At 40.8% G+C, this 27945-nt stretch overlaps 3 protein-coding genes across 7 annotated transcripts in view; 1 reads left to right on the top strand and 2 right to left on the bottom strand.

Annotated features, from left to right (window-relative positions):
* Positions 1–591, bottom strand: part of SASS6 (SAS-6 centriolar assembly protein) — a 29066-nt gene extending 28475 nt beyond the window's left edge. The window contains exon 1 of one of the 2 annotated variants that reach the window (XM_054979888.1): positions 421–591. In XM_054979888.1, the coding sequence (XP_054835863.1) occupies positions 421–488 (68 nt within the window). In that variant the 5' untranslated portion in view covers positions 489–591. The remainder of the gene's footprint in view (positions 1–420) is intronic. The other variant, XM_054979887.1, reaches the window with a different exon arrangement.
* On the top strand, positions 543–13207 carry TRMT13 (tRNA methyltransferase 13 homolog). 4 transcript variants are annotated; one of them, XM_054979890.1, is made up of 11 exons: positions 543–735; positions 1360–1406; positions 2591–2657; positions 3211–3273; positions 4266–4335; positions 4621–4727; positions 5834–6001; positions 6272–6338; positions 7669–7743; positions 8327–8735; positions 11712–13207. In XM_054979890.1, the coding sequence occupies exons 1-11, from the start codon at positions 601–603 to the stop codon at positions 11905–11907; spliced, it is 1404 nt and encodes a 467-aa protein (XP_054835865.1). In that variant the 5' UTR covers positions 543–600; the 3' UTR covers positions 11908–13207. The 4 variants fall into 4 exon arrangements, with proteins under 4 accessions (XP_054835865.1, XP_054835864.1, XP_054835868.1 ...); XM_054979889.1 differs by having other exon boundaries at positions 4263–4335; XM_054979891.1 differs by having other exon boundaries at positions 578–735; positions 1364–1406; positions 4263–4335.
* LRRC39 (leucine rich repeat containing 39) lies at positions 12143–27023 on the bottom strand. The gene is made up of 9 exons (XM_054979894.1): positions 26935–27023; positions 26390–26601; positions 25368–25473; positions 23774–23930; positions 22818–22954; positions 19649–19794; positions 16238–16390; positions 14251–14390; positions 12143–12227 (listed from the first exon to the last, which is right to left on the bottom strand). The coding sequence occupies exons 2-9, from the start codon at positions 26512–26514 to the stop codon at positions 12187–12189; spliced, it is 1005 nt and encodes a 334-aa protein (XP_054835869.1). The 5' UTR covers positions 26515–26601; positions 26935–27023; the 3' UTR covers positions 12143–12186.
* Positions 27024–27945: the final 922 nt, after the last annotated feature.

Below are 27945 nucleotides of genomic sequence, written 5' to 3'. Positions count from 1 at the left end.
GAGGCCCTTATCAGACAAATGATATACGCTCCAGATTACCCGAGTCTGTATTGCTATATAAAAAAAAACAGGCAGAAAGACAGACAATATGTTAGACAGAGGCACATCTATGGACGGAACTTCTACCGGAAAGCACATAGGAATTGCCATATTTTACACCCCCACCGCTTCCTAAGTAGCGCTGGAACGTTTCGCCGGCGTTTGGCGGAGGAAGGTGACTATTCCCCACTTCAAAGTTGCTCCGTGCCTGACAGGGAATGGCCAACCGCCTTCCTCCCAGCCTGACAGACCGCCACCTAAAGCAAGGCATGCCGCTAGCGCCGGGCAGCTCGAGCGAGGGAAGCAGCAGCTCCTGGGCTTTCACCTCACGAGCAAACAAAGCCCTCACGGGACCCCCTTTCTTCCGCGCCAGCCCCTTACCTCTCCTCGCAGCCCTGGCCCTTCACTTGCACCGGCACTACCTGGCTGAAGAGATTTTCCGTCGCCATCTTACGCTTTGAGTTTGGCGCCGGATTCCCGCGGGGGGGAAGATGAGGGAAGGGCCGAAAGACGAGCTGACGGTGTAGTTAGGAGGAGGAGCAGCGGCAGCCGCGAATTAAGATGGCGGAGAAGCTGGCGGCGTCGGTTTCCCCTCAGCTTGAGCGATGCGCTTATTTTGTGGAACGGAAGAGACGCTTCTGCAAGATGGTGCCGGCACGCGGAAAGCGTTTTTGTGGGGAACACGGCGCCCTGGAGGTAGTGGCGACTGGTGAAGCACAGGCTGCAGCCAACCCGACGAGCCCGGGGCTTGTTGCTGTAAAGAGAGGCGGCCAGGGCGCCAGCCTCATTCTGGTTTGGTGTCATAGAAAAAGCGACGCTAGCGAGACTTTGCTGAGGACCCCAGCTAGTTTTTTGTTTTAATGTGCAGTAAGAACATAGCGCTTCTTATAAAGATGGGCTGATGCTCAGTCACTTTCTATTCCGTCACAAAATCCAGATCTCTTCCCAGTGTGGCCACGATAAACTCTGGCTACACTAACAAAATTTAATTCCAGCATAAACTTTTGTTGGATTTCGCATTGGAAGAAGTGGGCTGTAATCCACGAGAGTTTGTATTGAAATAAAATATTGTTTATCTTAAAGTGCCATTGGATTTATGTTTGGTGTAACCTCTTTAGTTTTTTTCTGCCTAGACTCCTGCCTCCTTAGCAACAGCTACTGATTTTGTAGATGTGGCTTCATCCCATCAGTGGGAGACTTCTGGCAGGGCCAGTTCTTAATATATAACTCTGGAATTCAGAAATTTACAGATGCATTGCATACTAGTAGTCTAAAAAGAGTGACTGCATACTTCAAATTTAAAACTTTCTTTTGAATCAGGAAGAAAATAACAGGAAAAGAATTCAGTGCCCTCTGGATTCAAAACAGTAAGCAAGTTTAATATATGTTAATGTGGTGGTGGTTCTCATTTTGTTTTATTATTTAATCGTTTTAATCTCCCCAAGAGGGTTCAAGACTGTTTACATCATCAAACGAATACAAGACACCTTAAAATTCCATAAACCTGTGAAAAAGTGCAATGAAATACTCATGTTATACAAATTTTCTTCAGCTTCCAACCGGTTAATTTCATCAAAGGCCCTTTAAAAATCATACCTACATTCCTTCCTAAAAACAGAAAGGCAAGATATTCTTTGGATTTCTTGAGACAGTAGTGGTTAGAGTGCTGGACTAAGAACTGGAAGGACCAAGTTTGAATCCCCACTCTGCCATGGAAGTTTGCTGGCTAATCCTGGCCAGTCACACACTTACAGCCTAACCTACTTCACATGGTGGTTGTGAGGATAAAACAGAGGTGTGGAGAATGACATACACTGCCTAGGGTCCCCATTGGGGAGAAAGGGCATAAATTAAATCAATAAAATAAATAAATTCCATAGGGTGGGGGCTACTGCAATCCATGAAGGAACTGCAGAAGTGGTAAACCCCAGGAGATGGACCATACGAAGGTATTGTCTCAAAATATGTAGTTGAGTGCAAGTTCATACAAGAAGAGATTGTCTCTAAAGTATGTGGGTCCCAGGTCGTGAAGGGCTTTAAACATATTTTTAAAAGCACCTTGAACTGAGTCTGAAAAAAAACAAACAGCTCATAACAATGCCTCAAAATTATCTGTCATCTGCACAAACTTAGTTGCTCCAGCAAAAAGGTGAGCAACTGACCTATGAACCAACAAACCTTTCAAGTTACCTTCCTATGGAAGCTAGATGAATAATCATCAAAAGCAATAGCTTTTTGCTTGTCACCTTCCTGTTAAGGAACTTCCTCCTTAGGAAGGCTCAGTAGGCTACTTCCCTTTCTCTTGAAGATGGTCAAAACCTGCTCTTTTCTAGAGAATTTTGTGGGGGGAGAGGCGCTAATCTAGTTTGATGGTCTTTTTACTTTTTATTGCATTTTTATTGATATTGTATCTTTATTTTACGTTTATTTCACTTTGGGCCAGTTGAGGGGGGGGGCAGAAATCATAGAGTGTGTATATGTGTATGTGTTTGTGTATTTAACTACACATGATAAATATAACATCTTATTTTCTTTCTGTTTTGGTTCTTAGCACTGTATATGAAGATCAGCTACAAAAACACTTAAGAAAATGTAATTCAAGAGAGAAACCAAAGCCTGTAAGTGTACTTGGATTTGTTGTTTGTAGGAATTAAAGTGGCAGATACACCGCATCCTGGTGGTTATGGTCATTTGTGTGTACAGTAATAAAAAGATTTATGGAATATTGGACAGAGTGTTGGATTATGCAGAGATTTCCTCAGGAGATGAAAGCAGAAGCACCTAATAAGAAACCTATAAAATAAAAGGGATAGTGCTAAAACAAAAGCACAAATGGGGTTAGGGACAAATCCATTTTGAATAAGAATAAATTGTAAATCTTTTTTATTCAGCTACTAACGCACCATGAAAGATGAATTAGCATTGACCTGTGTTCTCAGGAAGGACTTTTTATTTTCATTATGAAGCAGAAATACTCTTCTGTTCACCTTCTTCTGTGCAGCAAAGTCCCTGAGCACTGTCAACATCAATCGGACCATTGTGGTTGTCTTTATTTCAGTGAAATAAATAGCCCCCCACCCATTTATCCTTTTACAGTGAGATTGGCTTATTGTTATGCTGTTCTGTCATAACTGGAGTTTAACATGATGTCTTTCCTGTGATTTTCTGAAGGTCTACTTTGCTAGAGATATTAATGCGGGATTGAAAGAGGCAACAGGACTGCCTGAGGAAAAGGTGAATAATTATATTATATGCATGTTTATTGCAAGTGTCAGTTACAGTGTGCTCTTGTGCAATAATAATAAATATAGGGGGGAGAACCGTCTCATGGATGTTGACAGTAATGTCCATTTTTTCAGTACTATGATCGTGTTTTTGCACAAGATTTTGGCAGTACAGTAAGGTATAACATTGATTGAGCTTGCCCATTATTTAAACGCAAGTTTAGGAAGTCCCATTTCTTAATGGTTGGGATTGAGCTCTTTCTTGGACAGATCCATAGTTTACTCATTGTTCGGAACATAGACTTTTTGGTCTAGCAGGTTTCACCCATGTTCTTGTGACTCTTTCATCCCATATCACCAGAGACTTTTACAGATCTGAGGTAGTCCAATCCTATGCATTTCTAAATAGAAGTAAATGTTCATGCAGGATATGTGATTAGTGCAGTCCAGAGACTTTTACAGATCTGAGGTAGTCCAATCCTATGCATTTCTAAATAGAAGTAAATGTTCATGCAGGATATGTGATTAGTGCAGTCCTCCTTGCATGCAGTACACTCAACATTTGGGTTTCAGTTTGGGTTTTTTAAAAAAAAAAAGCAGTAAGGAGAATAAAACATACTGTTGTCAAAAATAAAGCATACTGTTGTCAAAAATAGCCAACGTTTACAAGCTATATAGGCCCTCTCCAGCTCCAGTTCACCAATTTAGAGCTGGGTGAACTGCTTCCATCTGTTTTAATGTGTGGATTCTGTTTCATTTTCCTCCTAGTGACTCCGAGTCTAATTGTAAAAGATTGAGTGTCATGCCCAGGGAACAGAATATAAATGGCTCTTCTCTTTCTGGTGATTGCATCATTTGGATCTGTCCCAATTCTCTGCTGCTTATTTGAACTTTATTTTGATTGTCCTGTACTGGTAGCCATAATCTTCAGGAAAACTTCCTTTTTGTTATATAAACAAGCAGAAAAGAATAGTATATGTTTTTCTGTATCCTCTCCAGCAGGTTCCCATTTTTGCTCTCTCTAAAGAAGAGTTGGAGGATTTAATTAGAAAGCTGAGAAAAGCAAGTAATGGTGAGTCTGCTTTATTTGTTACATTGAATTTATATGGAGTGCCCAGTGAAGATCGCATACTTAAAATTTTGTGGTAGTTTTAGAAATATGTGAGGATAGAACTAGAACAACAGCTACAATATACATTAACCTGATTGAGCTTTTCATGATTTCTGGCCCAGGAAGTTTACACTTAAACATATTCACTTTGAAGAAAGTTTTCAAATGTCACATATTTATATGAGTGTCAGGATTGTGACTATGTCAGATAAAGCTCAGAAGAATACTTCAGATTTTCTTTTACAGATATAAAATCTGTTCTTAAAGACCAAACCTGTTCTCATCAGGCCTTACAGGAAGCTCTAAATGACCCAAAAAATGGAGATGCTGCTTTTAAACATTTGAAACAGCAGGTAGAGTATCATCTTTAGTATTAATGTTGCTGACTTTATCACTGCGTTTATTTTTCTCAATTCACATTACCAGTCGTTGTCCTTTAAACCACTTCTCTTTTAACAGTTCATGCTCAGTTTATGCATTAGTTGCAGATGTCATGAAAGTGCCGCTGAATCTAATTTTCTTTTTTAATGGGGCTTTTGTGATTTTTCTGTTTGTTCTGAGTTTTCACCATAAATCCACTTCTTAAAAGTAGAAGCTAAAAATAACTGCTGTATCGTTAAGGATGTAATAATCAAAAAGATACTGGCCTGCAGTTTATTACTATCTTAAATCATGTAGTCATCTGATCTTGAAATCCCATCTCCAATAAGAGACTACCTTTGTAACAGGACTTGTTGCACAGGAATTAATGAAATTCTGAACAGAAAGTTATGACATCTATGATTCCAAAGATTTTTGTTATCTCTGTCCTCCCATAATTATAGGCAACATCAGAACTAGCTATAGTAGATCAGTGGCACATATCACCTTGGCCTCAGCAAGGATGTATCAGAATCAGGAAGGAAGTTGATAGTTCTGAGCTGTTGGGAAGCTTGATTTCTTACATCTGCAATGGAATGGCCATTGTGCCCAATAATTTTGGGATATGGTTGCTGCTGTGTTATTGACAGGAGTAGGCGTGTTGATCCCATGTACCTCAGAGTTTTTTCTCCTTAATTATGTGGTTTCTTTATCATGAGATGAACAAGTTGTTGCTTTATATATAACTGCTCCTAGAGTGTTTTTGTGAAGGTTTGGAAACAGAGTTATTCCTAATAAAGAATAGTTGGTGGAAATTAAGAATTTTTAAAACTTTGTTTAAACTCATGGCATTTGAAGGTATCAAGGTGATTATAAATGGGAGAAAGGTCTGGAAGAATACAGTTATTCAGTAAATTCTATGTTCAGTTGCTATTTGATTTTGTGTGTATACATCTGCTTTATCTTTTCTATGGATGTTTACTTGTGTATAAAGCTTTAAAAACTCAAAAAGAGCTAGCCATAGTAGAGACTATTTTCCTTCATAAATCACAGAAAATTAGTTTCCTAGGTTTACGAAATAATCTTTTGAAGTCTGTAGGCTTCTATATTAGGTAACATGGAAAGATTAAATTTGCTTGGACCACGGAGATGTTTTGTTGAATTTGGAGCTGGACGAGGAAAGTTGTCTCACTGGGTCGATATAGCTTTACAAGATGCTAAAGATGTTCACTTCCTCCTTGTTGAAAGAGCAACTACCAGATTTAAGGTACAACATTATTGCAAGCTTTCTTTTCTTTTTTGACATTGTGCCATCTCTTATACTTACTGGTTTATTTTATGAAAAGAAAATTGCCAATAAAATAAGTGATTTCAGAGGCATAAAGTTATCATAGTAATAAACAACTCTTGGTATTTGATCCTGCTTAGTATTTTTTTTGTTTCCAAACAGCTAGTGATAAAATAGAACCAGAAGTTGCTAAGTAGAATATTAAATAAGATTCTGACTTTATAATCACAGATTATTCTATCTATACAGGTGGATGGGAAGCACAGAAAAAATGGCTTTGAAAGGCTTCAAGTTGATATACAGCACTTGTGCTTAAGTAAGTAGTTTGCTTATTCATTTAACCTTCAGTTACATAGCAGTGTTTCTTTAGAAAACTATGCAGGAGAATGTCTGGGGTTTTTTGGAACAGGTTAAGGCAGGATCAGTCTTATTAATCTCAGTTTAAGACAGAGAGTCACTGTGGTTTGGTAACTAGAGTTTTGCACTTGGGCGCCAATTTCAAAGGTTTACCAGGGTGACTTGGGATGCCTGACATTATCTGTCAGCTGTGCTTGTTTCAGAGTTATTTTTTTCAGACAGCATGTTAAATTATGAATAACTTGCATGTTGGATGGAGGTTTGGGAGTCGCATATGTACTTTCCATTCTCTCTGATAGTGCCTTGTGATCCATGTGGGTGCATAGAAGGGAGTGAAGGAGGGGAGAGGCAAGAAAAACAGGACTGAGCTTATAGGAATTGCTGGCATGTGGATGCTTCCCTTTCCATGAACTGGAGCATACTAGAAGCAAATAATAATATGACCATGTTGCAGTAAATGCCTTTTGAGATGAAGCAACAATTTTTCATTTACAAGGGTAATTCTGAATCTTGATCCCTAGGAGAGTAATTTTGGCCACAATTCAAGTAACTAAGCCTGTTGATGAGGCAGATATTGCCATTGACATGAATCCACGTAGCCACTCCACGTAGCCAATTTTGAGGACTTCCTCCAGCCTAAGAAGCCTTCTGCTGGAGGAACAGCCAGTTAAGTTGGAGGCAGACTCCTTTGGCTGGGGGAAGGCTTCAAAACTGGCTAAGTGGAATGGTAATGGACATGCCATTATCACTCTTTGCTTGATGGTGGCCCTGATGGTCTTTCCCTTCGACAAATTTCATTAACTGAATCCTGCCCAGAATCACTTGATGAAAACAGATGACTAGGCCCTGAGAGCAAGAAGCACCCTTAGGGGCTAGTTGTTTTTGTACAGGAAGCATAAAGATTTGAATAATCAGAAGCCAAGTCAAATATAAAAATGGGTGAAACTGTTTTGAGTTAATGTATTTATCAGTTTGAACTTTCTAACTGATTTCAGAAATTCCTAGTTTGTAAATAATAATTGTGAAATATTTTCATGAGCCTAAAATTAACTAATTGCATTGAACAACATGGATTGAAGGTGCTGTTATCAAGTTAGAACACTGGTTATCTTTTATTACGATCCTGTGTCTGATTTGTTTGTTGATTAATTGAACAGGTTTTCAGTAGTGCTTGTTCTGTTTTGCTTTTTCGACCTGTAGTTTATCTTTTGCGTGCATGTGCTGTATCTACACTATTCAGAAGGAGGCAGGCTAAACTAAGTGATTTGGACTGGGTTTCTTTCTTTCAGATAAGGTACCAGTTCTTGTAAAAGAGAAACTACCTGCAGTAGGCATTGGAAAACATGTATGTGGCTCTGCAACAGGTACAGATTGCACAGGCTATCAGTATTTGTGAAAGGAAGACAGGTGAATGCACATGTTGGGAAAGCTAACTGCTTAAAATGACACAAGGGCATATGGTCACATGACAGGGAAGGCTTTGACTTTAGCTCTTCTGTTACTTTTTTGATTCTGAATGCATGGGATTTGTTTAAAACAGCTATATTAACTTTACGTAAAGGTGACCATAAATAACCTGAAGAAGCAGCGTAATGAGTTTTACCAAATACTAATTAAAGATAGACAATAAATTACTACAATCTATGTGGACTGAAATTCTGTGCACACTTACTTGGTAGAAAGTCCATTTGAAACCCCACAGTTCTGTGTTCTGAACAATTATACACAGAAGTTGGCTGTTAAGCGGCATGGCGAACCGAGAAAATGCTGCCTCATTAATCTGTTAATGAGCCAAACTTTTCCAATATGTATAGATAACATCAGAAAAGAAGATATTTCAAACATCAACAATTATCTTAAAATATTGTAACAATTGTTTGCATATGTTATTTATGTTGTGGAGTAAAAGAGCCTCAATTCTGACGACGATTGTCTACATGTTCACAGATCTCGCTCTGAGATGTTTGGTTGAAACCTATGCAAATCTTTCTGATGATGATAGAAGGGGAGGTCCAGAAGCTAAACGCTTGAAGATTGAGAGAACCAGCAGAATTCCTACTAATTCTCCCAGTGAAACGTGTAGTGATTCTGTAGCTGAAAACTGGAGTCCTGTGGCTGGAATTGTTATTGCGCTGTGTTGCCATCACAGGTGTGACTGGAAGCATTATGTGGGTCGAGAGTTTTTTACCACAGTAGGGCTCGGGGTGACGGAATTCAACTATTTTAAAAGAATGACAAGCTGGGCCACGTGTGGCATGAGAGAACGTTCTCCCCTAACCTCTACAATTGAAACAGAGAGCGAAGAACATGAGCCTCATGACAGAAGTGTGGAGTGCAGTTCAGATAGTCTGCAAGGGTATGTGGCCATTTTCAATACAACTCTGCCCAAAATGTGTTTTATGTAAGTGATTATCAAGAAACTCGCTTATCTAGCTTGTTTCTGGTTTAATTCAAACAGTTCGGTTAAGGCTTTTGGACTACTAAAGATGCAGATGGATTTATTAAGCCTGGGGCCTAACTGAGATGCAGATAGATTTATTAGCCCTGGGGAAAGAGAAGTCTTTCTTTTGGGACACTGAAGCTGGATAGTACTGTCAAAGTGTCAATTTCCAGCCAGATAAGGAGAGGCCTTGGTGCTGCAGGCGCTAATGCTTTAACAACTCCCAGGACAAAGCTTTAGAGAGGTTGGCACTGGCATTCCATCTCATTAACGCTTGGCATTATGCGAGTGGAGTGATTAGTTCTCCCCCACACACACACCTGTGAAGGCGAATGACTGCAGAGCATTTTGTCACAGACCCCCCCCTTTTTAAATAATTTTTTATTGATGTTAATAATGCTTACAATACAAAATAGTTACAAAGCTTTTAAATAATCTTAGTGAAACTTTTGTGGTTTACAGTATAAGATAACTTTCTAGTAGATAGTCTGAAATTGTTTCACAAAAGGTAAACTTTAGTCATAAACTTGGGCTTGAAAATAGTTAGAAAAGAGGCAATAATATGTAACTATCATTGAATCATTTCAACATTACCAGACCAAATCCTTTTTCCCTCCCCTCCCCCCTTCTTTCCCCCCTAAAGATAGTTATCAACCATAAATTCTCCTGACTTTCTCTTCCCTTCCTCCTCACCCCCCTCCCCTTTCTACCCTTCCCCTGACCCCACATATAGACAATCCTGACACGGTGACCTGTAGGTAATACCTAACATGTTATTGGTATAAAATACCAATTCCAAGTGTAGGAAAAGACAATGAGGGCTAAGTGCAATTACCCCCTATCCCCCCTACCGCCCCAATCCCCTATGGTATCTTAATTAAATGTTTTTTTCATTAACTTCACAACGTGAAAAATTATGTCCTGCTTATTGGGAACAATCCTCTAATTCAAACGAACTGGTATTTTGCTATTCTTAATGGGAGATAAGGTAGATAACCTTCTTCTTTTCTGAGTGTTCCTCTCCATTTCTATTGCGGGGTCAATTCCAATGGCTCTAAGAAGTGCTTCTCCAGACTCTTGATCAATAACTCTGTAAATTTGTTCTTGATGTGTGACTTCTAGATGAACAAGATTAGTCCATTTATAGTTGATTTGAGCTTTCTTTAGAGCCTCAGATGTTCTTTTCAGTTCTCTTCTTTTGCTCAGTACTTCTGGTGGTAAATCAGTGAAGGCTAATATTGGGGTTCCGTTGTAGTCAAGAGCTGCCCTCGCTCTGGCAGTTGCAAGAATTTTTTTCTTAATGTTCCCATCTTGAAAGGTAGCGATGATGTCTCTGGGATACTTGTTCTTTCTGCTGCTTCTTGATCCCACTCTATAAGCATTTTCTATTTTTATAGCCTCATCTTCGTCTTCATTCCACTGCAGTTGCTTTATTAGCCATGACGCCAAAAAGTTTGGCAGCTCTTCATTTGTATTAATATTTTCTTTAAATCCTCTGAAATTAACTTTCCTCTGTCTTATGGTCATTTCCAACCTTAATAATCTTTCCTGTTGATACGCATTTTTACGCTGAAGCTCTTTGACTTCTATCTGAGTTGCATTGTTTATTTCTACCGCTTTACTGGCACTGTGGGTTGCTTTATTTATTTCGATTTTAATTTCAGCAAATTGCGCTGTAAATTGCTGTGACGACATTTTTATGTTGTCAAGCAGATTTTGTTCCATTTGTTTTATCAATCGGGAAAAGCTGTCCTGTTGGGAGGGTGAGCTTATTTTGGCAGTTTTAGTTGCGCCCGCCATTTTGTCTTCCTCTCCCTGCTTTCTCCCTGGCTCTAGTGCTGTTTCCCGGTTCAGAAAAAAGTTCTGTACGTTTTTTATTGCCTTTACCTGGTGCCTCTTTTTATCGGACATCTGCTTTCCCATAATTAATGCGTTTCTTTTCGTTGTGACGATTTTAAAAGGGGAATTGGAGGGGGGGGAGACGGAACTCTTGTACTAAGTATCCTTCCTCCTCTCCATGGATGCCACGCCCCCCCCACAGACCCTTTTTGATTTAGCTGCTGAGGCCATATTGCTGGCAGTTGGCCTTTAAAAAGTTGTCTCTTAGTCTACCTTTTGTCCTTGGGACCGCTTCTGCTTGAAGGATCAAACTCTTCTGAATGCTGTGCCATGGGTGGAGTCCTTTAGCTAGCATTCATCCTGTCTTTGGACTTCTGGACCTAAGAGCATAAATCTCCCATTTGGATCTTGAGACCTGCTTGAAAAGTAACATCTGGAATGGGATTGTAAGTGTATGTTAGCTTAGCTAATTAGCCTGGGTTTTTTTTTGTTTCTCCTGAGTTCACTCTTCTATGCTTTTTGCATATCCTTTAATAAGCCTTATTAATTATACTGATGTGGAGTTAATACATTGTTACAGCTTCAGTCTGAATCCAGTACCTTGGATTTAATTATGGCCAGTTTGCCATAAGCTACCCAAAGAGTTGTTTTCTGAACTCAGCCTGCAAGAGCCTACCTTGCAAAGTTGGTTTTGTTTGTTAATATCCAGAGGGCTTGAGGCTGGTGGTGGCACCCTACCATGGCCAGTGAGGATTCACTTGCCAGTTTTTGAATTTTGGTCTTTGACACCCTTGGGGAAAGGACAGCCCCCCCTGGGGATCCAGGAAGGAGCTGCTGCCTTTGCCATACAATGATAGTCTTTCAAATTGGAAACATTCTAGATTCTGAGATCCAATTTTCTCTGTCAAAATGAAGGTAGATATTACAAGGTTTTACATTTTAAAAAAATTTGACCTTGTGCTTGCATTGAAATGTTCTAAATCTGATTGACTATTTTGATTCCTTTAAATGTTATTGTTATGTTGTAATGCACCATTTTTCATTTGGTTCTAGGCTGCTGACCACTGAGGAACGAAAGCAGATAGGTCGCCTTTGTAAACTGCTGCTTGATCATGGCCGGATTGAATATTTACAGCAAAGAGGGTATGATGCTGTCTTGCAGTACTACACAGATCTTGACGTGTCATTAGAAAATGTGCTCTTGACGGCAGTACCACATCAGTCTTCATTATCTCACTCAGATTCTTAAAGTGGGGGAGGAAGCCTTTTTGAATGGCTGAACATGTGCTAGTGTGGACATTTTTTAGATTTGATAACATCTGGTATTGAGCTTAACAAATCAATATGGCTTCTACAGTCGCCTTCGGAAGCAGAAGAACAAAGCACGAAAGCATTCCTCTCACAGTGAAAGAATATCACAGCATTTTTGTCACAGTAAATATGGGTGTTCTCCAGTTTTCCTGAACCTGGAAGAAGCATGATAGTTACCTCCCAGTAGTAGCAAAAAGCAGAGTAGCAGGAATTATTTTCACTTGTTATTGATGGCAGCAATATTGTTTCCTGTGTTTTCTGAAAGACAAGAGGTTGAAATAGAAGAATCCACACATTTTATATGCAATACCTTGTTTACAGTCTCAGCTAACTTGTTAACAGATATATGTTGTAGGGATTATTTTACTCCCTTTTTTAAAAACTGCTTTTGAACTCATGAGTGCACTTACGTTGAATTAAAGCATTCTGTGTAAGCCTACAAAACCTGAAAAAATGTGGACCTTCCTATACACACGGCATACAAACACCGCAGTCCTTCTGAAAAGATCATAACCAACCAAGTTTGGAAACTACTGCATGTATCTGACAAAGAGAGTTGTGGTTCTCAAAAGCTTATGCTATAATAAAGTTGGTTAGTCTTAAAGGTGCTACTGCACTCTTTACTATACCGCAGCAAAGCAGAAGAAAAAATGGAAAGTGGATTATTAGGTGGGTGATGCTGTGTTAGTGTTCCAAAAACCCTATTCTAGCTTGGTGTCCAAACTGGAGCAAAACCTCCACGTGGAAACCGCCAGAAATTTTGTAAAATGTAGCAAAAGGCAGGATTTCTTAGATGGGTACTTTTCTTCACTACTTGGCTTGGATAGTATTACCGAGTAGTATTCAGCACCACGTCTAAAATTCCTTTGTTCCAGACCATTTTAATTAGCATGAGCTGACTAGTTTCTGGTACCTAAGCAATACCGATCTCCTATACTACCAACTGAAAGTATGAGGGAGAGAGAAAAAGTGTGCTACTACACCCACCTTTTTCTAAATTTCTAAAGCACTGGCTTCCAACCTTTTTATGAGATTTTTAACATCAACAAATGTAATGGAATCAACCCTCTGTTTTTTCTAGTTGATTCCAGACTTCAACAGTTCTAATTCTATTGCATTGTTCATTGGTTGTGTCATCCTGTTAACTGCATTGACTTATACTCTGTAATCTGCCTTGAGTCCTAGTGAGAAAGATGGACCATAAATAATGTAAATAAATAAACATGATAGTAGTTGTACTATTAGTATCCACTGAGTGAGAAAATGCGTAATGGCAAAATGATAAAAATAGCAATGCCTAGTGCACATTTGTAGACTCCTTACAATTACTCTGTGCCCCACCCCCCGCCCCAGCGTCTCCAACCGCCAGGTTGGGAACCACTGCTCTGAAGTCCTGCCTGGATAGCAAGATCCTACTTTAAGGTTTCTGGACTCCTAGAAGTGAACAAGTCAAGAAGAATATCTTGTACCAGGATCCTGATCTTCTAGTAAGAAACAGTGGCTTGGATCCCATGGAGGATTTACACAGATGGGGGGGGGGTGATTTTTACCTGCACTGTCCTCATGCTGTTCCTGGTATTCCCTTTCTACCATGAACAGTCTTTGGAGGGTATTTTGGGTTTTGAGGAGAAGCATGGAATTTTCAGTTTGTGGCTGGAAATCTGTATTGAATCCAAACCGTTAGTATTATATGGAGAAAAATTGTAGGAGCACGTAGATTGACCCCTAATCAGTGTACATTCATTCCTATTAGTAGACACTTGTTCATTTAACTTGCAACCCAATGTGAACTGAGTACTTACACACCTCCTTAGTTTTTTCCCATCCCCCGCTGGGAAGTCTTATCTTGGATCGTACCCTGTCTGTAGGGAGGGGGGCAATTTTTGGTGAGTGTGCCATCCCAGACGAAACTTTGCCTTTCACTTCTCTGCACTGGGGTCAATGTAGAGCAGGCTACAGCGTGGGGTCATTCTCCTTCACCTAGCACTGCTTGGACTAGATGAGGTTCAATCTCTTATTTCCTAAGAGGTCAAAACATTAAAGTAGTACATGCTAGCACCATAAATTGTTTCCCCTGTCTGCCCCGCAAAAGCATTTAAGAATGTACTACATTCCTTCTGCATTGGAAAAGAGGCAGCAGCAACCTAAGCTGGCGGAGACTTCCTCCTGGGGCCAAAGGAGCTGTACTCGGAGATGCAAGTAAAAAGGTGGTCCTATTACCTCAAAAGAGAGGTGCCTGCTTTCCTCCCAGAATTCAGTTCATTTTAATGTGCAAAGATACCTTTTCTGCTGAGCGATTCCTCAATATATGTATGCATGAACTGAATTCCATACAGTTCTCGTTCCTCCTCCTCTTCCTCATTCTCACACGGAGGGAGTGTAATCTGCAGTTTCAGTGGGTTGTCTCTGAAGTTGACAAATCTAGTAATTTATGAGAATGCATTAATGCAATGATTTTGCATTAAAAAACAGGAAGAACAATTTCAAGCAAAACGGTCAGATACTCAGGAGAAATTGAGCACAGCACAAGCCCTGTTTGAATCAGGTGTGGGTACTGCATAACCTTCAGCTTTTTATAGAATTGTATCCTGCATTTATCATGTCCATTCCAATACTTCATTCTAAACTTGCGCTTCCTTATAAGATCCCCTTATGTTTTTAGCCAGGCTATATAACAACTGACTTTGGCTAGTTAAGAAATAATAAGTATAGTTACTGAGTATAGAATTGAAATTGTTCATGTAATTGTATTCATTTGCAATAGGCAAATGTATTCTGAGTTGGCTATTGAAGTCAGTTTTAAGCCAAGCTAGTAAACAGAAGCTCAGCTGCAGTGAATACAGATCTCCTCCAGGCAACTAGGTCCCAAACTCTGGAAACTTCAATTGTAGAATGCTGGAGTGGGTAGTAGGGATCATATCAATCCAGTCTTGACTCATCTAGACTGGTTCCCAGTCTGTTTACGGGCACAATGCAAGGTGCTTGTGTTGACCTTTAAAGCCCTACATGGCTATGAGCCCGCATACCTGAAGGACACCTACTCTCTTATGAACCTCTCCAATCACAAAAGTCGTCTTCTGAAGCCCTGCCTTGTGTTCCTTTGTCTTCTGAGATCAGGTGGGTGGCAACCTAGGAGAACTCTGAAACTCTCTAGGGACTCTCATCTGTCCCCTTCTGCTGTCTTCTCCCAGCAGTTGAAGATTTTTGTTTCATCTGACGTTCTGTAAGTGATCCCTCCTTCCTGCTTCATGTTTTGTTGGTTTTATGTTTTTGTACATGTATTTTAGCTTGATTTCAGTTGTTTTAATGATGTGTTTTTGTTTGGTTGTAATGATTTTTATTATGTATGTTTTAAATCTGTTGGCCGTCTTGGTGGCTCTGCAGAGGGCAGAATGGCAGGGTGTATGTTTTGTAAATATAAATACATTGGAACCTTAAGGAAGGCAGGACAGGCCGTAGTATAATAGTAAGCACCTAAAGGCTGGCACTTTGGGTACCCTAGGAAAGCAAGGCTGATTTAGAGGGGGCAGAGAGGCAGATGACCTGCTTTGACCTCCAGGAAGACAGCCAGCTGGCTACAGAACTACATTTGGGAACCTAGGGGCAACTCCAATTCTCCATCCCATGTTCATACAAGATAGACTACATAAAACCGAGGGTAAATGCTCGGTGCTAATAATTTGACTTGTAAATAGGTATGTGTGTGTCCACACACTGAATCATAACACAGAAAGAGAGTCTTGAACTTGCCAACCACTGGAAATGAAGGAGAAACAATCTAATTAGCAAAGCACCAGAAATAACCCCAAAAGACAACAGGACTAGCTCAGACATAAGAGGGAACTTTGAGCAATTGCTTATTCTGAGTCAAGAAAGCCGTTTTCTCCCAGCCACTGAGTCAGCAGTGACTGGTAGAAACAGTGAAGAAAGAAACATCTATTATCATACTTTCATTCGCCTATAAGATCAGTTGATTTTTTTATTATTTTTGATTTTTGATTATTGGAATGACAGTCTGTTAAATGCTGACTTTGCCACCCCACCCCCCGAATCTGAATGCCCCTTGAACACTTTAGACTAGACTGCCAATAAGGAAACAAATGCATTGATTGGTGATCCCATTGATTTTTGGTAGCTTAAGGAATGGGGTTTGGAGTCTGGGTCATTAATTTGGAAAGAAATGTTAATTCCGCAAAAGCAACAGCAAGGCTGTGTGCATCTGCCCACAGCTGTGCACATTCTAGCATTTGAAGTGGCTGTCCTTTTACCTCAGGTTTGTCATGTCTTTCATGCAAACAGGAATATCTTGAAGCTTGTTATTGCTGAGGACAAGAGTACTTAGGTTTGTTAGTTTGCAAATGGCTTCTGGCAAATCAGTGATTTCATTTCGTTGGAGCCACAGAGTATGTAGATTTCCTATTCTGTAAAGAAGAACAGCTATATTAATTATGAACGACAGCACTCTGGCTATATCTCTGTAACAGTATGTCCGCAGATGGGGAGTCCCGTGACCAACTTTGGTGCTGCCAAACTCCACGAGTCAATCTGGTCCACGTGCTTTAGGACAGCCCCAATATTGCACATTTCTGGCAAGATGTTATATCCTGGATTGATCTTACATTATTTACCAAATTATGCCTCACCCCCTAGGCTATATACATCTCTATAGGTACTTCCCCAAACATCAAGTGCTGTGGATTCAAAGGGAAGCCTTGGTTGCCAAGTGAATTATCTTGCAGTACTGGAATTCTCGTATTCCTCCCTCTAGATGATTGGGCCAATGATATGTTAGATCTATATATAAGAGACAGAATTGTATGTAACAAACAAGAAGCTCTTGAGATCTTCACTTCCGTCTGGCAAAATTTCCTATATCTCTTTGAGCAGTGATGCCTCACCTCTCCACACCTTGTTCAGCTAGATCCATGTTACTGCCTCTCACCTCCCCCCAGCCCTTTCTCCCTCCCCCCCTTTTTTTTCTTACTCTCTAGCCTGAGTGTATGCAGCACTTACTTTGCTGTCTTGATGATGGGCTGTGTTGGGGAAGAGGGTGGGGGGAGAGGTGGGTGGTAGGATAAGAAGTTGCTAAATTTACTATCTTACGTGAAAAGGCAATGAAAAATCTTAATTGGAAGAAAGACTTCTGAGATCTCAGAGCACTGGTGCCAATATTTTATAAAGAGCTTAGGGTGATACACATAATTCTCCCACCACTCATTTTATTCTTGCAACAATCCTGTGAGAAAAGTAGGGCTGAGAAAGAAGGACAGGCTTTCTCAAGATTGCCCAAGTAAACTTTAGGGGGGGGGTCTTCTTAGGCCCAATCTGCATGGTATACTTTAAGCCAGAACTTCTGAGTATTCACTCCGATTAGTGATGAATTGCCTTGGGATCCTGGCATTCTGCACTGTATGACTTTGAAGCAATTTGGCGTCTACTTTTTTATTCCAGACATGTTGAAATGTGTCTGTTTGAAGCCATCTTTTGTGGGGGCTGGAGCCAATGTCACTTTAAAAAAAAAATTCAGCACATGCATCATAACATTACAATGTTAGAACCCAGTGTGTGCACCATCTCCCTCCTCTCTGTCTTCACTGATTGGGCAGACCATGCCCACCTTTTTAAAAAAAATTTTGGAGAGGCAGTTGGCAGCAGAGTTCTGGGGAGAAACCTACAAAGTATGTTTCATGTTTGTTGCACTGGCAGGTTGTAGCCATTGCAGTTCTTTGTGATCACTCTGATACAGTTTGAATTGTCTGCTTGGCCCAAAACCTCACCTGTCTGCCAGAGCAAACCGTTAAAATGCTGCTACCTGAGGAAAACAGCAGTCTCATTGGCCTCCTCACATCACATGACTGTTCTGGGATGGGGATTCTTGAGCTGAGTCAACCTCCCTCCACCCCTTTTCCAAATCACCATGATTATAAGCGCTAGTTGTAAAGAAAGGAAATAAAAAAGTAAACCCAACAAGTGATCAGTGAGGAATGTGGATTGCCATCAGGGAATGGGCAGGCATTGTGCTTAAAAGGGTACAATGTGCAAACATCACAGTGTTGTGACTTCCCTAATTAAAAAGGGGGGGGTGGATGCTTGGTTATTTTGGGTTTGTTTCAGGCTTCTCCTAATGCCAAAGAGTTGGTCAGATAATAAAAATGTAATTTGCGGGCACAGTTAACAAGGTTATGAATTTGCTGGCTTGATTTCCCAATATGGCCATATGAGAAATTATGCTGCAGCATTACAACCCTTCCCTCATTTAGAAAAAGGGGGGTGCAAAGCTGGGGAGGAAGGAAGTGGCTTCCACCAGGTGGCCAACCAATCAGGGCTCAGGGAAAGGAAGGGGGGAGGGAAATGCAGTACAAGACTAAGAATTTTACACACACAAGATGCGTCAGTGGTGACTCCAACAGTAGCTTCAAAAAAAGTTGCCTTATGTGCGCAGGGGAAAAAAGTTGGGGAAAAGACAGGGAAAATTTGATTCTGCATCTCATGCTTCCTTTTCTTGTGTGTAACTCTGGCAATTAAGAAGCAGAATGAAATCTGAATCGCCGTAAATTGGCCATGTGGAAAAGTCCTAACCTAGCATTCTAACAACTATACTGCATTGGCTCTTAAAGAAAAAAAAATTCCCCAGCTTACTGGGAGTGATTCCGCACATGTTGGATAATGCACTTCCAATCCTCTTTATAGATCATTTGGAACGGATTTTTTTGTGCGCGGAACAAAAAATCCACCTCAAACGATTGATAAAGTACATTGAAAGTGCATTATCCAACGTGTGCAGAATCAGCCTGGGTGAGAGGTCTTTATAACTGATCTGATAGGTTTATACTTTTTCTACAAGAAAAGATGGTCAATGATACATTTCCTCCACAATAGTTGTTATTCGCCAGCTCATCTTCCCTCATCCCAGAAAGCTTTTAGGAACCTGCTGGTTTATGGACCTGAAAATGCTAACTAAATTAGCAAGCCGTATCTTGAAGGGGCATCAGCAGAAGAGGGAGGAGAAGGTGATTTTACCTGATTTCTTCCTAGTACCTGCAGTGTCCCCTGCAGCAGTGGATTTTGTTTGTAATGCTCTTCCAATCTACAGTGAGGATTTCTGGGACAAACAACAAGATGCTACGGGAAGGATGAGAAAGATTCCGTCCACCACGTCTTTCTGTGAGCTTTTCTGCTGGATCCTACCCAATATAGTTATCCTTCCCATGAGATTAAAATATCCAGTGTGCCATTTTATAGGTCAGTTTCAGGTAGCTGGGTTGACATGCAGGAGAAAAGAAAGATCCAAGCCCAATAGCACCTAGAAGATCTACAAGGTTTTCAGGGTATAAGCTTTTGAGAGTTGGGAAGCTTTGACTTGAAAGCTTATAAACGTGCCACTGGGCTCAGCTCTTACAGACCAGTAAGCCCAGTCCATAAATGAGTGGAATATTACTAATAGGACTAAAATGGATTCAATTCAAGTATGTCTGATGTGATCTTTCAGTCACAGTTTAGGGAACATCTTTTCCTTTCTGGTAAATAGTCCAGTTATGTAGCTTACTTTAAAAGAACTGCATTTCTATGTTACCATATGCATAACAAGACATTTGATTTTAGTGGCTCTTATTCTTACTGTAAAATACTGGATACAGCCAAATAATTGAGGAAGGATTTTTCTCCAGATGTATATTTACCTGTCAATGTTGCCAGGGATTTCCTTCAGTTTGTTGCTCCCCATGTCTAACCATTCCAGATGTGACATCTCCAGGATGACTGATGGGAAGTTGGTAAACTGGTTCATACTCAGATCAATGTGATAAAGCTTTTTCAGGTTGCTGAGCTGAGGAAAAGAGGGAACTGATAACTGTCAGATAGGACATGGGCTGCAATTGTCATGCCAGATCAAATTTTTGAGGATTCTGGGCAACAGACTTAGGCCTTGTCCCAGGAGAGGTACACTATTAATGTTATTTCTGTGATCTTTAATCATCTTCCCTGTAATGTGAGAGATTGAAGTATGCTGTGATTGGATGGTAGCTGTATCCAAAGGGGTGAAGTGAAGTGCAGTTTAGTCAGAGTGGATCAGAAGGAAATAATTCAGTGTGATGTCCAAGTGTTGTAGAGAACTGTTCTGGGGAAAGCGGGAGAAGAAGTGCAGAAATCTGAGAGAGGTCTGCATATTCTTTTCTTTGTGGATATTATTAGGCTAAGTAGCAACTGGGAGGAAATAAGTTTTTGTGACTGAGTCTGTTTAGAAACGTTTGAAGCCCTGTACCTATCTTGAAACCATTATGCTTATGAACTACCCTGAAACTAATACACTTATGAATTACTCTGAAACCATTATGCATATGTACTTCTAAATAAACTCTTATTTTAAGTAAAATGTCTGTTTTATCTAGAATAAAGGATCCCCTTTTATCACACAGCCACCCCTACCAAATATAATAAAGCTTTTCTATACTATAGATTGAGAGAACTAAGGTGAGAGCCTTCGGTGGCAGCAAAAGCCTTTGAGGAACACTAAGGAAGGCAGTGAGGCAGCAATATACAAGTCTCATAAAGGGAACAAAATACCACATCCCCATGCCCATATACACTGGTCTTATGAGCAGTGGGAGAGAATCAGGAATTGAAGCCTAAAGACTGGAATATTTTCAGGACTTAGCTCAGTGGGGAGGGAATGTGACTCAGTGGAAGAGCCTCTGCATGTTGAAGGTTCCAAGTTCAATCCCTGGCATCTCCAGTTTGTAAAGGACAAAGCAATAGCTGATGTGAAACTCCTCTGCCCGAGACCTTGGAGAGCCGCTACTGATCTGAATAGACAATACTGACCTTGATGGACCAATGGTCTGATTCAGTACAAGGCAGCTACATGTGGGCCTTCAAACACCCATTGGCCCCAGTTATGTACCCAACCTTGCTGGTGGCTGCTACCATCCCTGCATCAAATCACTTTCTTTAGATGATGATGATGATGATGGTAAACATTCTATTTATATACTGCCCTTCAGAACAACTTAATGCCACTCAGAGCAGTTTTCAAAGTATGTCATAATTATCCCCACAACAAAACACCCTGTGAGGTGGGAGGGGCTGAGAGAGCTCCTAGAATCTGTAATTGATCCAAGGTCACCCAGATGGCTTCAAATGGAGGAGTGGGGAATCAAACCCGGTTCTTCAGAATACAGTCACACACTCTGAACCACTACACCCTTAGAAGCCAACAACACTATTCTAGAATCATAAACATTATAGTTAGGCTGCATTCTTGTGGAGCTACTTTTAGTATTGTATCTAGTCGACAATGTAAGTGTACACTACAGAGTGCTTATGAAGCAGGTGGCTGAGTAATCTGCTGCGATTTTCTGCTCCAGCAATCTAGTCTGTCCTGTTCTGACCACAGGTACCAGTTTGCCATGTGATTGTAACCTTTGCATAATCACATAGCTCTGGAAAAAACAACATGCAGAGAATATGGAAATGCTTTTTCAAAGTTCAATACATTTACATAGGTAAGGAAAAAAACAACTAAAAACTTCGACAAAGAAATATGTGAATAGGGATTGCGCACTGCAGTTTGGGAAATCTCAGGAGATTTGGGGGTGGTGCTTGGGGAGTGTGGAGTTTGGGGAGAAGGAAGTCAGAAGGGATGTGATGTCAGAGTCCATTCTCAAAAGCAGTTATTTCCTCCAGGGCAACTGATCTCTGTAGTCTGGAAATCAGCTGTAATTCCAGGATAACTGTAGGCCTTTCCTTGGATTTGGTCAGCCTCTATGAAGTCTCCCCCCAAATGAGCTAGTTAACCTGCTAGTTAGCTACTTAGACCTTTGTTACAAAGTAGGAAAAACGGAACCCCTATTGAATCAAGGCATCACAGATTTTATCATGGGAGATTCACATAGAAGCAAGCAGAAAGATCAGGGCTGCTTGCATTTTCTTCTTGAAACTCCACGTGCCAGTGTGGTGTAGTGGTTGGAGTGTTGGACTAGGATCTGGGGACCCAGCTTCAAATCTCCCCTCTGCCCCAGCATCTCACTGAGTGACCTTGGGCCAGTCATACACTCAGCCTAACCTACTTCACAGGGTTGTTGTGAGAATAAAAAGGAGGAGACAAGCAAGTAAGGGATGAAATATTTCCTGTGCAATCCTAAGCAGAGGTACACTTTCTAAACCCATTGATTTCAATGGATTTAGAAGGGTGTAACTTAGGGTAGTACCGAAACAGTTAATTATTGCTTTAAAAGCTTTTGATAGATGGGGAAAGTGCCTCTAATTAATTGGATAACACTTTTTTTCTTTTTTAAGGGTTAATTATTCTTAATACAAGCAGAGTTCCTATAAAATTACACTTCATCCATAATATATGATTTCCCTTTAAAGCTATTATTGAATATGAAAATGTATGCAGACTTCATTAACTGAATCACTTCCTTTAGCCAGTGACAACTCATACTGTAATATGTAAACTGGTTCTAAGAACTGGTTCATGTGGTGGCTTCTGTAGGAACAGTGCATAATGTAGCAGTTCCTCTTGTGAGGAGCCTGTATGTGCTCTTACTACAATATGCCTGGAAAAGAGTTGCAGCAGTTGGTCAAATTGTGGTAAGTGCCTGTACAGCCCCCAAGAGGAAGCCAGTCTCATAAATGGCACACTGCTTCCATGACAGTCATGTCTGGATGCAAGCAAAGCAAAGCTGGGATGCCTGGAAGCACTCATGCTTGGGGTAGGAGGAGATCTGAAAGTCTGAACTCTCAAGCAGGAATAGACTTGATACTTGTTACTCTGGAATTAAACACATAGTGGTTAATATGCCCTCTATCATATCGACCAAAGAAAGAGAGAAAATTGTCTTTTCAAACCTGGTGGGGAAGCTCACAGATGTCTCTGTTGACTGCCAACTCCAGTCTTTCTAAGCTGACACAATTGCTTAGCTCTTTAGGGATTGTTTTAATTTTATTGTAACTGAGGTTCAGCTCTTGGAGATTTGACAACTGACCTGCAAAAGTTAGAAATCACCTCATATGAGATGTCAAGAATGTGAACAAAGTACCAATAAACAAAGTATTTTTCTCTTTCTTTTGTAAAGTAACTATTAGGCTTACCAATCTCCAGGTGGGGCTTGGAGACACACGCACGCACGCATGCACGCATGCGCACGCGCACGCACACACACACACACGGAGAAATGGCTGCTTTGAACTCTACGGTATTATATCCTGTTGAGGTCCCTCCTCTCTCCAGACTGCACCCTCTCCAGGCCTCCAGGAATTTCCAGGAGCCTCCAGGAGCTGGCAACCTCAATAACAACCCTTATGTGGACTTTATTCCTAAAACAGCATCCCCCTTCCACAGAACAAACCAAACTCCAAGCTAACTGCAAGTTCAAGAGCAGGGTACACTAAGAGATGGTTTATTGGAGTGGTTATCAGCCAATGGAACATGCACCATTCTTGGCAGCAGAGGTAGGTAAGATACAGGGTTCTCATAATTAGTAAGAATTTGCGCTCCCTCACTCTCCATGCCCACCTGCATGTATGACTTACCATTTCCTGCTGACAGATGGACTATCAGTCTGTGACCTTTTGGCATGCCAGTTCTAACTTTGGACACTCAGTGTTGCTTCTAATTCCTCATGCCCCTTGCCCACCAGCAAGTGTCTTTGCCATCTGCCATGATGCTCAGAACAGATAGGAATTCCCTGGGCATCAAACTGAGCCATGGTGCTGCAAGTTGTCTGTCCCTAATCTGAGCAAATGGGAAGGCAGCAGCCAATAATTAAGGATTGGAAAGAACAACTAACGGTGTTCATACTCACCAATCTGCCTAGGCAACTCCACAATGGAATTTCGAGACAGATCTAGCACAATGAGGTTTTGAAACCGACTGATGAATTCAGGTATTTTTACTAAACTAATTCTGTGAAGCTGCCATTCCTGGAGGTGGTTCAGTTTCAATAAGCAAGAAGGCAGTGTCTAAATTTGCAAAGACAAAGAATGCATTTTTTAAAAAATCACTGAGCAAGCCAAACCAAGCATGTTTTTTTTTTTTAATTAGTGCAGAAAAGCTAGTGGTAAGTGATGCCCTCCTTAAACTAAAACTAAAAGAATCCTACAGAAAACCAACCAAGACAATATAAGAAAATGAACCAAAGTAAAATGAAGAGAAAAAACATGTTGATATGTGTCTGACTGATTCTCTCCCCTTCCCCACCCACCACCACACAAAGCAAGACAATATCTGACCCAGTATCTTACCCATATCTTTCCCCCATCGATAGCAATAGCAAAAGCAGCTGAACATATATGATCTTTCTTAGCAGACAAAGAGTTAAGCAGCTTCAGCAGTTGCATGGCATTAAACGTACAAAAAAGAATAATGGGACTATATTTAAGCATTAGTTCTGCTTTAACCCAGCTGCTTCAGAAAGCAGGGAGCATGTAAGAATATGTCTAAACCTATGAAGTGAAATAGTAAAGATGAAATAATGGGGTCCAATTGCTTAAATCTTTCATTAGCAACCTCAGTCTAGCCTGGAAGATGCCCCCCTACCTTGATACAGCTGATGTGGCCACCTCAATCTGGGCCACGGTAACATCGAGACTTGACTACTATAATGCACTGTACATAGGTCTCCCTCTAAGTTAACTCGGAGACTCTAGCTGGTACAGAACATTGCAGCTCGATTATTATCGGCAGCTAGGAGGACCATGACTATTACTCCCATTCTACAGTCACTCCATTGGCTGCCTATCAGCTACCGGGCTCAATTGAAGGTATTAGCTATCACACACAATGCTCTTTATGGTCTTGGTCTGGCATATCTACTGGGCTGCCTCTCTCCCTATGTTCTACCATGGCAGCTTTGCTCATCTGAACAAGGCCTTCTGTATGTGCCACCTCGCACATGGCAAAATCAACAGCTGCCTGTACACATGCATTCTCTGTGATGGGACCCACCTTATGGAACAGCCTACCTGAAGAGGTCAGGAAAGCTCCCACTCGCCTGCCTTTCCAAAAACTATGCAAAACTGAATTATTCAAGAGGCTTTTTACTCAGAAAGGATGGCTTTACTGTAAGGGTCTCAAAGAGATGCGTCAATAACGAGATAGGCATCATAGACTTTACTGTGTGCTACTATATACTATCTGTTGCCCTAAGAATGATCCTACTGGGTAGTTCTGTGTTGTTTGTGTCAGTCTTAGAATTTCTAATGCTCCATTTCAGCATTTCTTCAACTCTGTGTATTGGGTTTCTGCTGGTTTTAAATCTTTGCAGATTTGCATTTTTATATCCTATTATATTGTTTATTGAAATGTCCTTGAAATTGACTGTACTAATTTGCAGTGTTAGTACCTTGAGTCTCAGTGAGAAAGACAGACTATAAATTATGTTAAATAAATAAAAATACCTTCCATTCTTCATGTTCAATTTTTAATATAACTCTCCCATCTTCAGTGATTACTTTTTCTTTGAGCTTGGTCAGACCGACCCTCTCTTCCCAAACAAGTGTCAGCCTAGAAAAGAATGAAATCCTTCAACTGTGATATCCCATCTATTGCCTACAACTGGATACATGGGCAGTCCCAAGGAACAAAATCTAAGACACATGAAAGACAGAGCCTGAAATGCATTATCATTACCCCTGTATGACATCAGGCAATGACATCAGCCTCTTTCTGGGAAAAGATCCCCAGACCACTCTTCCAATTTGCACCAGTGAAACACCATTTAAAACCTTTGCCATGAGAGCTTAGGCCTTACCTATGCAAGAGTATGCAGAATTCTGGACTATGCTACTTCATCCAGCAGATCAGGCTACAGCAGCAGCAGCTCTCTCTGAGATCCTCATGTCACTAATTGTACTAATACCGGCTGCCTGGGAGACTAACTGGAGATGCCAGAGATTTTCCATGAAAAAAAATACTGCAAGCAAAGTTCTAACTCAACTTGCTCTCTGCTGTGCTAGTTTTCTGCTTGCAGGGACAGAGGGGTGAAGGGTTTACACAGGGGAGCTTTTAAAAAAGTAAACTTACATATGCAGTCTGAAGCAATGCAGTCTTTTCTTTCACTTTATTCCATTGCATGTGTACCCTACACTGCTAAACAGGCAGTTAAATTTAAAAATCCCATTACGGAGCTGAGAAACTAAACAGATTGCTGAGGGAGCAGATATGTTGTGTTCGCTAGAATATAGGACATTTGGGTTCAAATCCCATTCAGCTGGGAAGCATACTGGGTGATGTTATTTACTGCTCAATCTAACCCACCTCACAAGTTCGTTGAAATATAAAAGGGTAGGAAAAGGACCCTGTGTATGCCTCTGTGAGTTCGTGGCAGGAAGGTTGGGATAAAAATGAAACAGAAATCAGATTCGAAGGATACTTAAGGCCCTTATTAAGATTAAAAGGGCTTTTGTTACTTATTACCTACCTCTCTGCAGCCCTCTGGCTGATTTCCCGTTCCTTCCGGAGCTGGTCATTTATTTTTTGGATTCTGACTTCCCAAAGTGCCTTCACAGCTGTAAATGAGCTAGCACAAGCTGCTGTTTCAGTCATGACTCTTCAGCATTCCAATTCAGCATCAGGTTTTGGTTTTCTGCATTGCTCTCATATGCAGGAGCTTCATGTATCAGAGAGGAAACCCTGATGAAAGTGTCAGAAGCGATATCTTAGATCTCTGGGACTCTGACTTGCAATAGGAACATCCACAACAAAAACGGGGGCCAAGCCAGAAGGAAACTCTGCATGCCGGAACTGTAGGGGCCTTACATGCAGGCTTCGGCATTCAAGCAACATAAAGAAACATTACTTTTCTTTCTTCTTCTCTAACAAATGCAATTACATTATGAAACTGCCATTTCAGAAAAGCACTGCCAGATTTAGTCATAAAGAACAAGCTCCTTCCATGTGTCAACAAACCCCTTTGTTGACACATTCACCTCTGGAGGTTAACAGAAGCAATTTATAACTCCTTACCCAAAGTGTTGGACCATATTAGCTGGTTTTCCATAGCTTGTTGATTTCTGTGCAGCAACGACAAGAGGTCATGAATCTTGACCACTTTGCTAAAGCCATTAACAAGCCACACGTGGGCTATGACAAGAGTGAAATGTAACTCCAGCTGAGTTCTAATTTTAACCTGTGACTCTTGCTGAGAATAGCAAGTATTGCCGTGACCAGACTGCATAGCTCCCTGAATTGTCTGCTTGGAATCTCTCGTCCTCTTTTTTTTTTTTTTTTAGAATTTAGGTCTGTTTCCACTAGTCAAGAAAAAGGAAACTATGGTAGACCAAGAAGAAAATATTTAATATTACTATAGTTGTGTGGGTGACAGGAATCCAAATAAACAAAAAATTAGGACAGAAAACCTATTTCTACCCGTAAAATACAGTGTGCCATAACAAGAAACATAAATTGCTTTATGGGGAAAAAGTAATGTTTTCAATGAGCTTTACCTGGAAAAGAAAAATATTATTCTAATGCTCTAAAATAGCCCAAATCCTTTGGATTGTCAAAATCTCAAAGGTGGCAGGCTTGGAGCAGAAGAGGAGTGGCTCATATTCAGGCCACCGCCTTATCCCAGAGATAAGGTTACCAACCTCCAAGTGGAGTTTGGTGTTCTCCTGGAATTACAACTGATCTCTAGACTACAGATATACTGTAAGTTCCCCTGGAGGAAATGGCAGCTTCAGAGGGTGGACTCAGGGAACCTCCACCGTCCCTAGGCACTACCCACAAATCTCTAGGAATTTCCCAAGCCAGAGTTGGCAAGTTTGGCAACCCTGACCCTGAGTTTGTGAGTGGTAAGTCTTTTTTTGGGTGTCTCCTGAACCCCCTAGAAATGTGCTTCACTGTGTGTGTGCAGAATAGAGCAAGGGAGGAAAAAAACCATACTGCTTTAACCAATCTACATCCTTCTTTCCCAGCCATCTCCTGCTCCTCCCAAACTCTTGTACAAAACAAAGGAGCACAAGAAGCCAGGGCTAT

The sequence above is a fragment of the Eublepharis macularius genome, chromosome 5, assembly GCF_028583425.1.
Source record: "Eublepharis macularius isolate TG4126 chromosome 5, MPM_Emac_v1.0, whole genome shotgun sequence".
Taxonomy (NCBI): Eukaryota; Metazoa; Chordata; class Lepidosauria; order Squamata; family Eublepharidae; genus Eublepharis; species Eublepharis macularius.
Note: the sequence above shows the minus strand (reverse complement) of the source record. Positions and strands in the feature narration are given on the sequence as shown.

What these genes read in the sequence shown, in the direction of transcription:
- TRMT13 (XM_054979889.1), top strand. Translation starts at nt 601, where the DNA reads ATGGCGGAGAAGCTGGCGGCGTCGGTTTCCCCTCAGCTTGAGCGATGC. An exon ending in CAAGAGAGAAACCAAAGCCT is followed by an intron (nt 2,658 to 3,210) that starts GTAAGTGTACTT and finishes GATTTTCTGAAG; the next exon opens with GTCTACTTTGCTAGAGATAT. An exon ending in TTAAACATTTGAAACAGCAG is followed by an intron (nt 4,728 to 5,833) that starts GTAGAGTATCAT and finishes TGAAGTCTGTAG; the next exon opens with GCTTCTATATTAGGTAACAT.
- LRRC39 (XM_054979894.1), bottom strand. Translation starts at nt 26,514, where the DNA reads ATGACTGAAACAGCAGCTTGTGCTAGCTCATTTACAGCTGTGAAGGCA. An exon ending in AGCCAGAGGGCTGCAGAGAG is followed by an intron (nt 25,474 to 26,389) that starts GTAGGTAATAAG and finishes ATTCTTTTCTAG; the next exon opens with GCTGACACTTGTTTGGGAAG. An exon ending in GGAATCGCTCAGCAGAAAAG is followed by an intron (nt 12,228 to 14,250) that starts GTATCTTTGCAC and finishes CTTGTCTTTCAG; the next exon opens with AAAACACAGGAAACAATATT.